At 38.7% G+C, this 12,458-nt stretch overlaps 2 protein-coding genes across 2 annotated transcripts; both read left to right on the top strand.

Annotated features, from left to right (window-relative positions):
- The first annotated feature begins 909 nt into the window (after window positions 1-909).
- On the top strand, window positions 910-5,639 carry LOC122879475 (transcription factor E2F4-like). The gene is made up of 10 exons (XM_044203619.1): window positions 910-1,150; window positions 1,533-1,747; window positions 2,590-2,699; window positions 2,809-2,964; window positions 3,245-3,288; window positions 3,973-4,037; window positions 4,136-4,451; window positions 5,108-5,155; window positions 5,240-5,284; window positions 5,400-5,639. The coding sequence occupies exons 2-10, from the start codon at window positions 1,592-1,594 to the stop codon at window positions 5,519-5,521; spliced, it is 1,062 nt and encodes a 353-aa protein (XP_044059554.1). The 5' UTR covers window positions 910-1,150; window positions 1,533-1,591; the 3' UTR covers window positions 5,522-5,639.
- A 1,285-nt stretch (window positions 5,640-6,924) lies between these two features.
- Window positions 6,925-12,267, top strand: gas8 (growth arrest-specific 8). Its single transcript, XM_044202741.1, has 11 exons — window positions 6,925-7,066; window positions 7,351-7,446; window positions 7,939-8,136; window positions 9,331-9,531; window positions 9,641-9,695; window positions 9,780-9,982; window positions 10,371-10,526; window positions 10,707-10,787; window positions 10,940-11,149; window positions 11,322-11,387; window positions 11,506-12,267. Exons 1-11 carry the CDS (start codon window positions 7,064-7,066, stop codon window positions 11,650-11,652), a joined length of 1,416 nt encoding a protein of 471 aa, XP_044058676.1. The 5' UTR covers window positions 6,925-7,063; the 3' UTR covers window positions 11,653-12,267.
- The last annotated feature ends 191 nt before the right edge of the window (window positions 12,268-12,458 follow it).

Consider the following 12,458-nt stretch of genomic DNA (forward strand, 5'->3'; position numbering starts at 1 on the left):
TTATTTTGTGGTCAAATTCATGTGGGAGATGAGACTTTAGCTTAATGTGGGCATTCTCTGAAAATAACAATAATAGCTAATGGACTTCTGAATGTTATTGGACAATTTTTTTAGTTTAATTAAAAAAAGATCTTTTTAAGGATGACGGTTGATGAATTACGCAATCTTTGCTTTTATTTTTTCTCTTTTATAGGTGTGGTATGCGATTCTAATCTGAAACACATCTTTTTGTCAAATTCAGCGAATATCTCCTCACAGTCAGCTAATCCAGTGTTTGTACACAGCCCTGGCTCTGTAAATGGGAAATAAACAAAGTGGCTCAGACCGAGCCACACAACACTATTCCAGCCATGATTTGTGTCAGGTCACATTAAATGACTTGCCCGCGGACATTCATCTTACTTTCTAGTTTGCCAGGATCTGCTGTTGTTGTATTGTTAGCTATAGTAGCAGGAGAGTTGTGAGCATCGCTGTCTGGAGCTGCTGTGCTGCGCTGGGAAACCGTCTCGTCCTCTCTGCATGTTAGCTTCCAGCAGCAACTGTAGCTAACCTTAGTTACATTACTTCGCTCTATATTATGGTATTTGTTATGGTATTGGATTTTTCCAGAACTGCATAGACTATTACTATTTAGCCTATATAGCCGAGGTATTTTCATAAGCCATTTTTGACTTCCAACCTCTCCTGCACAATGTTTAAACAGTTCAATATGCTTACTGGCTTTTTCTAAATGTATGTGCAAATAAACTAAATTCGTTTTTTAAGGTTTAATATAGATGGAATACATATCAAATAAAGAATTTAGTTAATATCTGTTCCAGGTTGCCTTTTTTTAAAAACAAATTTTGTATAATTTTAGTGAGAGAGGATTTTATTGTGGTCGCTCGAACGTTTGGACTTTTATTGTGAAGGCAGATATATACGGCAGGCGGAAAAAATACGCGCCTAACTCCATAACAGTGGGGTGGACTATCAGAAAAGTTGGGACATTGCCGTAAACATTTGCTTTAGATTGGAATTAAACTGTGGATAAATGTACCTGTCAACCAAAACGTGTATCTAAAGATAAAATACTATCGGTTGTCGTCGTTCGCACTGCTAGCGTTAGCTCGGTAGCAACTCTGTACAGCTGGTAGCGACAACGATCCAGGTAAAAACAATTAATTCTCATAATTTTCACTCTCGCCACTGAGGTCATGTATATAGTCTGTTTGCATGTATGTATTCGCGCTCTTTCGAACAACCAACACTTATACAACAAATTAAGCACTTTGTATTAACACTAGCTAAACGAAAGTGAAAAGCTACACAAGATGTTAGTGTTTCCGGTACAAACTTTCACAATAGGTCTGCGCCAGAGAGAAGCAACCCGTGGTGAAATTAGAGACGAAAAGTAGCCTACATGACAATGTTTTCTTCTTTTCACAATGTATATTAAAATCTACATAAAACTACAAAAGAGGGAGGAATCAGGAAACCCTGACAAGATTTTATTTCGAAGTAAAATCTTTCCGGTTGTGTGCTCTTTGCAGCTGATTCAAACAGCACAGCGCAGGGAGGCTCCCGGGTTTGTTTTCTTCTCACGTCCAGAATGGATCCCGATAGCCCACATAGTCCAGACGGAGAGACCGTCATGCCAGACCAGAACCCCAAATACCAGAGGAGTCTGAGGAGCCTAAACGTGCTCGCCACGAGGTTTGTCAGGTTGTTACAAGAAGCTGAAGGCGGCGTGCTGGACCTCAAAGACGTAAGTGAGACGAGACCAATCAGTCACACAGTACAACAAACACTGATCCAAACACCATAATGTTTCATCATATTTGGACAATGAATAAAATGACACTTTTAGATTTCTTTTTGACTGTTGTATGTGATGTAACTGTATCTGGACCAGGGCTACAAACGCCTGCACAATAAATGTATTACATTTCAGTATCATAAAACACAAAATATACATACACCCAGTTGGTCATACCTACAGAACACCTTCAAAAGTTTTAATGTAACTTAAAATTCTGCATCTTATTTCCCATGATTGTCAGTGTTCACAGTGTGATGCACAGATGCTTTGTCAGAAAGGTGTGACTGTTCATACCTCAGTGTTTCTGTCTACTATAACCAAATGTGAAACAAAGTGGGGGAAGAAAGTTTACTTAATACAGATTTAGATCTTTTAGGAACTAAAGCCCTCAGATTTTTATTTCATATTACATTTAAGTAAAAACCTCCAAAATTACATTAGATTTCATTCATGTAACAGAAGCTGTTGTCTGAAGCAACTGTCAATAAGTACATTTGACCTCCTTTGGAACAAAAGCTCAATGTTATCAAAATTGTAAGTGTATCCCTCCTAAACAAACAACTAAGAGTGTGTTGAGAGCTTGATTGGGTTTTTTGAAAGCAGGTTTGGACTTTTAATATCCACTGTTTAATTGATCTCTGAATTGCAAGCAGATCCCCTGAGACACCCAGATCATAGACTGTGTGGACATTTGTGAAAGAAAAATTCTGATAGGATGAGGCTATGGAGGCTGTGGTGGATAAATGTTTTTTCTTTGTGTGTGTGTGTGTGTGTGTGTGTTCTTTTAGGCTGTCAGGGTCCTGGCTGTCGGACAGAAAAGGCGAATATATGACATCACGAATGTGCTGGAGGGCGTTGGTCTGATTGTGAAAATGTCCAAGAGCATTGTAAAGTGGAAGTAAGTTTTTAACCCTGCCTTGTGTGCATGCATTTGGATATGCATGTGTGCCAAGTGTATGATGCAAAATATGTTTTACAATATAACACATATGCCTTTTCTAAATGAGGGGTACAATGCCAGGCGAAAATGGACACCAGTTAAACAAGAGAATGATAGAGTTAAAGTCTGAGCTGGAGGACTTGGAGCAGAAGGAACATATGTTGGACCAGCAGAAATTCTGGGTTGAACAGAGCGTCAGGAACACAACAGAAGACTGCAGCAAATATCCTTTTTACAAAAAACATAGCAAAGAGTGCAGAAATGTAAGTATATGTTAAAATAGTAAAAAAAAAAAAAAAAAAAAAAAAATAGAAAATGAGATGTTGGACAGTAGATTTAGATCAGATCAGATTTCATATGGTTTATTCTTTTATGACACAAATGCTGTACTTTCTTTTGCAAAAGAAAGTATATCGTGCAGGCCTGCTACTTTCTGACACACTGACAGAATCCTAACAAAATATTTTTGAATGCAATTAAATTAGACCTTAACTCAAGTCAACTCTGACCTATGTGAATCATGAAGACATCTGCAACTGCTTCAGTGGTAATGTATAATCATTCTTGCCTTTTTAACAGTTACTCTTGTTTACATTTTTGTGTCAGCATAATTTTGATACAGTTGAAAATCCAAGTGGAGGACGCAATGAGTGTCATTAGAGTGAAATACAAATCCTAGCCCTGCTTTTTGACGAATATATCTCCTCAGCACATTTCTTCCTCTCTCATCTCTGCTGCTGTTGAGTTGAAGTGATTTAAAGTATCTGTAGGAAAACTCAGAGAATAGTGTGTTCCAAGTTTTTGACTGTAAATGTACATCAAAGCATGTGAAACAATTGGGACATTAGGGACTTTTCATGAAGTCCACATATGAGGTAAATCAAAGTTAAAAACTGTTACTTCTCATTGATTTCCCTTACTAGATTGATACCAGAGAGATGTGTTACAGGAGAATTTTAAGCTCTGACTAGGCAAGATATAGAGTTATAAAATTAGGTTGCAGCTCCGAATCAGCTGATGTTTTGGTGATTCAGTGTATTTTCCTAGTTGGACTAACATCAACACAGCTGTGCTCATGCTGGCACATGCGTCACCACAACAGCTGACATTATTGCAGTTTGTTTAGAGTAGAGGCAAACAGAACTACACATTTCTTTTTGCTAAAAATACATAAAGACCAAACAAAATTATTGTCTTTTGACCAATGATTTTTACTCTCTTCTTTCTCCAGGCCATACTCTCTTGGCAGTGCGAGCGCCATCTGGCACTCAGCTAGATGTTCCCATTCCCAAAGCTGTAAGTTCTACTTCATTGGAACCCACTGTAGGTTCTTCTTTTAGGCTTCCTTTAATTCAGATGAGATGATTCAGTATGTGCATGCATCTTTCTTTCAGGTCCAGAACAGCCCAGCAAAGTACCAGATCCATCTGAAAAGCACCAATGGGCCGATAGATGTCCTACTTCTTAACAAAGGCTCTGTCAGCTCTGATCCTGTCGTACTGCCAGTCCCACCGTCTGAAGAAATTTTACGGAACGCCAAATCAGCCATGTCCACTTCATATGAGACAGAAAGCAGTATTACACCTTGTCAGGCTTCAGCTAATACCAAACATAGCACCAGATCTATACGAACGGCCATGGAGGACACGCGGTGTCTTCAGGCATCGTCGTTTCTAAAAGCTGTGCCTAACAGGACTGATGCATCTGAATGTGAGTATTTTAGTTTGTACAATTTCTGGAGTGTGTTTTTGTTGATATGCCACTGAAAGAGAAACCTAATACTCCATCTTAGCTTGAAATCAACCCCTTCCCATATTGATCCAACGTCTAGATTGGAGAGAATATGACTTTGCTTTGAACTTCAGGGCCATGAAGAACAAAACAACGACATTGATTTTTTTCCCGCAGTTACTCCGTTTCCTCTGGTACGAGGCAAAGAACTGCTGTTGCAACGACGACTTTAGTTTGAGACCAGAGTCAGTTAATTGAGCAGTATAAAAAGTGGCATGTAAATTACTAAATCAAAAAAGTGGATTTAATATTAAGTTAAAAACACCATTTATTTATAACACTGATCAGGTTAATACGTGACCAACATTACTGCTGGTAAAATAGCTTTTTAGCATCGCTAGTACTCCTTATCTGAACTGAAGAGGAGATAGCACAGACGTCAAGCTCTTCCTTCACTGACTGATGAAAACAGTTTATCAGTTATATATCTCAGTGGTTGCTGGTTATACAATATATTTCTCTGTGTCTTTGGTTATATCTTGCATGCTCACACAATAATGTGTTCATGCCTTATGCATGTTTCTTTCATTGCTGAGGGCATTTACATTGATTTGTGATTTAATATTTTTTTCCAGTGCGAGATTTATCAAAAGACCGGGGGCACCTACTACACCCAACCAAAGGTAGGGCCCTTGTTGTATCTTGTATCTCTGAATTATTTATTTTCATATGAAATATGATTAAGTGTGTCTTCCCTCATTTTGTAGAAATAATGAATGCAGATCTAATCACAGAGCTTATGGCCTCTGAAGGTAAGTGCACTTTATTTTCTGACTTCATATCTATATATATTATATTCATACATACATGATATATTGGTATTTGTAGTATATTTGTATTAATCACATGTGTACCTCTGCTTCTCAGTTTTTTCTCCGCTCCTTCGACTGTCTCCGCCCCCATCTGAACATGAATACGTCTATAATCTGGATGAGAGTGAAGGCCTATGTGACCTCTTTGACATCCCTGTGCTCAATGTTGGACCATGAACTGTGTTAAGACTTCAACACAGGAAGTGTTGAAGACTTCTAACTCCGGAAATGTACATAGTAGTCTGTTTTTAAATAGTTATTTGATTATGACAAATAATAAACAAATGATTTTGAATATTGTGTCCACCTCATTCATATACTGAGAAGCAAAAATATTAGAAAAACCTTGCAATATAATACAGTCCAATACGACACTGTAACCTACAGCCTCACAGTTAAATCAAGACCTTTTATGACAGTGTCAACAGTAAAAACAATGTTTCACAGTATTTATTACAAGACCGATGTAGTAAATTGGATTACAATATGCATGAGTTTAAATTCTGGTCAAACGTGAATCTTTCTTCAGCTTTGTAGTGCTATTTTCTCAGTGTTGATTTTAAAAATTGCACACATGCAATTTACACTGTGGTGCCACTTAAGATGTTGCATAACAGTACTTCTTTGGTACTTACAGACACTGGTACTTTAAGCTAAATGCAAACATTGGCATGTAAGCATGCTCGTGTTAAGTTGGTGTAATGTTTACCATGATCACCATCTTAGTATTGCATTTTAGCATGCTAAAATTTGCTGGTTAGCACAAAACACCAAGTACCGCAGAGGTTGATGGGAATGTTATTAGTTTTGCCTCATTAAGTCATTAGGATTCATCCTCTGGGGACCATGGATGTCTGCATAAATATTTCAGTCTGGACCAAAGTGGTAGACTGAGCTGCTATGGTTAAAAAATACTCTAGCACATATTTATTCTAGATAGGGGCTGTAAGTATACTGAATGAATGCCCTGCAGTCTAAGGAGAGCTGCTCAGCTCTGCAGTTCAGTCTGATCTCCCTGTGAAGAAGCTCAACAGTTGTGTTCGTCCTCTTGTAGGCTTACCACTTCACCACTGCATGCACACATGAAACAGCACAGCACCAGAGTGAGGGCAGGAGGTACCTAAATAAGATCAAATAGTGTGAAATTATATTTATACATCATTTAGTACATGTGAATTCTGCAGTGTTGGAGTTGCTGCAGTTCCAGGGGATGAAAACCAGAATGACGAGATCAGGGAAACTCCCATGGAGAAATGTGAACAAACCTTTTTGTTATTATATTGTTTTATCTGTGAGAACTGTGTTTCATTATTATCTGTTCTTGCACCAGTTTCCACTTATGTGTGCCCACAGGAGCAGTTGTTGACAAGCATGAATAAACATGATATCTGCTTACAAATACATTATAGTATGCTATAAACCATGTATTCAGTGTTTATATTCTGCTAATAAATGCTAAATAGGGAGTAACAAGTGTTGTAGTTTTGGATGTAAAAGTCGTCAGTGCTTGAGTAAATGTGCACAGTTGTGGTGTTTCATTGGAGAGTCAGTGCTGCTACAGCTCGCCCCCTCCTGCTCATGTTGCTATGGCAACACATGTTTGAGACAGCAGGCTTGAAAGAGAAGTGGACTTCTGAGTTTAAGTGCTAACTCTGTGCTAGCTTCTAAAAACGACCGACACATTGCCTGGCTCTCTTTGTTATTTGCGCAATATATACGATGGTGAGCAAAGCGTTCTTTAAATTAATTAATTACAACCATGTTGTTCATAGTGAGCTAACCACAGTAAATAGCTAACGTTAGCTGTTAGCTACCTAGCAGCTAATGCTTGGTTGGTGTGTGAATTTCATATTTGGCTCCTCGTTGCCCCAGTTTGTGCTTCTCATATGTTATCATTACATTCATGAGACAGACTGGGGCTAGATGAAAATGTTAAAGAAATAAGCTAGGTTGCATGTAGAAAGCAGTTTTAACCTTTTCTTTTTATTATGTTGACCTTTGTCCAGCCACCCAAAAACAAAGGCACAAGTAAAAAGCCTGCAAAGGCAAGGACGCCCACACTGATAGATGGCCTTACCAAGGAGGAGATGTCCAAGGAGCAGGTCGGAGCTTAAGTGTGATGTGTGTTTGAAAGTGTGGAGGGATGTTTGGATGATTTATGTCAGGAGGAAATAACAGTTTCCTGCTCAAAGTGATCTGTACAATTCAAGTATAGTATTAGTATTGTGCTTTCATACGGCTGGGCGACTCCCAAGAGACAGATTTAAACAAGAATGGTCAAAATCAATTCAGCAGAGCCCGAGACATCCTGGCTTTCAGTTCCTAGTTTGGGTCTTGGTCTCAAAACACTGGAAACTACCAGTAGCATCTTTTCATTAGTGCCTCTCTGCCTGCTAAAATACGTGTCAAGCTCCAACCCCCCAGTTTTGATGCTGGCATTTTGCTATAATCTCTAATCCCATGCCCAGATAGCCCTGAAGACATCATCAAGATTATTTTCCCAGACTTTCTCCAGAGCCACAGAATACATTATCTTCCCATACATTGTCTGGCTCAGATATGCCCACACACACAAATATATTACTGTATTTCAGCTGGAAGAGCACATTGTGCACCTTCGAGAGGAGCTTGATAGAGAGAGGGAGGAGAGAAACTACTTTCAGCTGGAGAGGGACAAGATCCACACCTTTTGGGAGATCACAGACAGACAACTAGAGGAGGTCAAGGCTGAACGGAAAAGCTTAGATAAGGACATAGAAGAGGATGAGGGGCGCCACCAAGTAGAGATCAAGGTAAGGTTAATACACAGATATACCGTAGCTACACAGTCAAACTGCACCCAGATTCACAAGATAGATTTTCCCAAGTCTGTATTTTAAGCCAGAATAAGTCAGAACAGGTAACAAGGCTGCCCCATTTTAAAGGATCCTCAAATGCAGTCAATACATGCAAACTTTTTTGACTGAATTTGGAGGACACAATCAGTGTATCCTTTGCTATCCTCAGTGTCCTACAATCCATCGTTCGTCAGTCATTTCTTTAGTGGCGTGTACAGGTTGTCCTCTCAATTTTAAAAGCCAGAAAAAAACGTGATCACATTGCATTTACTGGATACAAGCACTCAATTTGTCATCAGTCCATATATATCACTTGAAATGAACATCACTTTTAATATATTATTGAATTAGTAGACCAACAAAAAGCCACTTGGAAGTGTAAATACATCCTGTGAGATACTGTTATGTTGTTAATCACAGTTTGTTACAATAAAATGGGAGTCACGATTATATTTATGTTGTAAGTTAAACCTCACAATTCATAATGTAAATACATGTGTGACGAAACATTCCCTGAAACAATACTGAAGGGCCCAGCTCAACTAAACACCAGTTATTGGGTGCCCGCCCGATGACCCTGTAGACTAGCCTGCACTCTTACACTCACAGACAACTTCATATTGAAAACACGTTCTTTTCTTTGGTAAGACAGGTCAAGGGACATGACTCATGAAAAGTTTCTCATACCAGAGAGGTTGCTGCCTAGTGGCTAGTAGTTTAGTAGAACCAGATATACAGCGATGATGGTTGGACAACTGAGTGGGCCATGGTACTCAAATGAAACTACCTAAACAAGTCAGTTGGGCCAGCCACTGTAGCTTAGCCTAAGCAGATACAATGTAGATATAAGACCGAGTCAAGCCGCAGAGTACCTGCTCTTTGCTTAGGTGAGAGTAGGATTTAAAAGCAGCTTAAAGGTAAGTTAGGTCAGAGGGCCCAGTAGATTTTGATGGCACAGGATGATACTCACTGCAGGGCTTAATGATAGGTCAAAACAAAATTTAACATGAATACTGGGCTCCCATAGGAATACTCACCCAACTTTTGGCACATTTTACTGTGTATTGATAACTGGCAATCAAATATTGTCCATGGACAGATTTAATGGCTGAATTAATTTTATATTGCACATGATTTTTTCCCCACTAGGTGTATAAGCAGAAGATGAAGCACCTCCTGTGCGAACACCAGAACACGATCTCTGAGTTGAAAGCAGATGGTTTAGTCTCCACTGAGGTGGTGCAGAAAGAGCAAGAACAATTAGAGACTGAGCTTCATAAGAAAATGAGAGCCACCATGGTAGACATGCAGGAGCTTGACATTGAAAACCTTGTCAAGGAGCTTGAACTGGTTTGTAGTACACATCAAGTCTATTTTATTCTATTATGTTTCTCTTTACCCTGATATATTTCAATGAGTATCAATTCTACAAACAACAGTTTGGTTGTTATCTCAACAGAAACATGATGAAGAAATGACCAAAACAAGGAACAGCTGGGAGAAGCAACTCACAGGTAAATAACTAATCTCATTTTGTGTTGAATTCAACTCATTCACAAACTAAGTGGGACTGTGATTTTGTGTCGCTACTTGAGTAGAAATTCAAGCAAAGTATGAGAAAAAGATGGAGTTGCTTCCACAAGAGCTGGACAACATGAGGAAAAATGAGACCAGTGAGAGAGAGGATCATTGGAGCAGCCACATCAGCGCTCTTATAGAAGACCACAACAAAGCTTTCAGTGAGGCTAATGTACTCGTTAATCGCATGCAACAGGATTTGGATATGAATGAGTCACTCAAGGTATAAGTGCACACATTCAGCATCTTTGTCAGACTGACACTGAAGACATTTCAGATGTTTGTTTGCAACTCATGATTGTTTTCATTATTTCTACAATTAATTGATAAATTGTCTAGTTAAATGGCCATCACAATTTCCCAGAGCCCAAGATGGTGTCTTGAAATTGCTTGCTTTGATTGATAATCAGTTTGATACCTGATTCAAAATAATATGAAACATAGAAAAGTCTTCAGGTTTGAGAAGCTGTAACAAGAATGTTAATTTTTCCTTGATAAATTACTCAAAATTGTTGACAAATAATTTTCTGTCGTTTGACTAATTGTTCCAGCAGTAGTTTTGATCCAGTTATGTTATTTTTCACATGGTATGTTTTATTGGCTTTTCTTAGACACAAATTAAAGACATGAAGGCGAAACAGAAGGAGAAGGAAAAGGACCTGGTCCCTGTTTTGCAGGATAACAAACGTCTCGCTGAGCTTCTCTTGAAAGTCGAGGAGGAAAACGCTGAATATCAGAAAAAAATAAAATACTATGTGACGAAAAAGGTTATGTTGATGTCGATGTTTGTGAATTTTTGAAAACTGAATTTACTGTTGAAACTTGTGCACTTATATTTGTTGCTACCAGTACCTTAAATGGTGCCTTGCTTGGCATGTGTCTTAGTAACTGACATGTAACATACTGTACATAGTTATAAGGCTAATTTGTGACATTGTTTTTGGCAGGATTCCAATGAAAAGGTCAAAGAAAAGGAGTTGAGTGATCTGAAATGGGATTATGAGGTACTGGAACAGAAATTCAGCAAGGTAAAAGCTAAGATTGACTTTCACAGTGTCATGTTGCTCAAATGTTTACTTGACTCATGTGAGCCAAGTGCTTTGTGCAGTTGTGGGTATTTATGTGTGTTTTCTGTCTTTGTGTATGTGTGCACATGTGCTTGTGTGTACATTTCACACAGCTTCAGCTGGAAAGGGACGAACTGTACATGACATTCTCTCAGAATATTCAGAAGGTGCAGCATAAAGCAGGTTTAAAGGGCATTTTGCTGGAAAGGAAGCTGAAAGTCCTGACCGACAGCCTGGAGAAGACACAGGCTCAGCTCAGCTCGGTGCTTTCTGCCTCTAACGTGGACCAAACTGCCCTTGGTGGGGTCACTAACAGAATTGAGGTACTGTTGTATATCCCCCCTTTTGTTTGCTCATCTATAGTCATTCACACCCTTGTACTCTTAAACATGGATGCCATCTACAATCTTTGAAATATAAGTTGTGGTGTCTATTTTATGCATGTTGCCCTACTGTTCGTACAACAACATGAAAGAAACCTGCTTTTGCTTTTAGGAAAATCTTGACTCCAGTAATAATTCCATCAAGAACTTAAAGTATAAAAACGCTCAGATTTCCAAGGTTAGTTGTTAATTTACTTCCTGAAAGTGCTGTAATGCATTTGTTTAACTAATGATGATGTTCAGTCTGTTTTTATAGCAATATTCATACTTAAGTGAAACAACTTTGGATCCGGCAGGCCCGTAAGGATTTGCTGCTGACCTACGAAGCAAAGCAAAGGGCTCTTGGTGTCCCTGTGGAGGAGCTTTGTGTAAAGCCCTTTGAGAGCAGTCTCGCTGGGAAAAGTCTGGAACAAGACTTGGGTCCTGGGTTTTCCCCAAAATGAGAAGCCATGAAAAAGTCTGAACCATTTACAGCAAATCTCACTTTCTTTTCATCTTTTCTCATTACAATCTAAATTTGTTTCTCATACTTTCCTTTGACACAAAAATATTAACATGAAATATTGTTTTCTCTATCTCATAATTATGAATTGCCATCTTGTAATTATGAGAAAACAATGGTCTGGGAGTTTAGGGTAAAAGGTCCGTCATGTTCTTGATTCCCACTGCCCTCCAAAGGCAGAGATACGTAACTACAGACAAACTTAAGTTAAGAATAACGGGTTAAAGTGTTCAGGCTGACCAGCAAACTGTGCAACAGATATAACAGTTGTAATGTCTTACCTATAACATGATAGCTGCTTTCTTCAGCTTTCTTGTCCATTTGAACTAGTTTGTTCAACACAAATTATTTTTATTTCTTTTATCATCATTCTCATATCAGCATCTTTTATCTTGAGTAAATAGTTGAAATTGATATAATAATGAATATAGAATTAAATACATTTAAATATGTGATTTAAAGCAGTTGAAAAATCACATATTTAAATGTATGATAATGATAACTCTAAATTGCCCGTATTGAATGAATGTGAGAGTGAATGGTTGTCTGTCCTTGTCTGTGTCTGTGTTAGCCCTGCGACGAGTTGGCCACTGTCCAGGGTGTACCCTGCCTAAGGCCCAAAGTCACTGGGATAGGCTCCAGTCACCCGCGACCCCTAACGGGACCAAGCGGTAGAAAATGGAAATGGATTTAAAGCAGTTGCGGATACGCTGCTAAGCTAGTGACACTCCTTTACCTAAATTATTT

This window comes from Siniperca chuatsi, linkage group LG1 (assembly GCF_020085105.1).
Source record: "Siniperca chuatsi isolate FFG_IHB_CAS linkage group LG1, ASM2008510v1, whole genome shotgun sequence".
Taxonomy (NCBI): Eukaryota; Metazoa; Chordata; class Actinopteri; order Centrarchiformes; family Sinipercidae; genus Siniperca; species Siniperca chuatsi.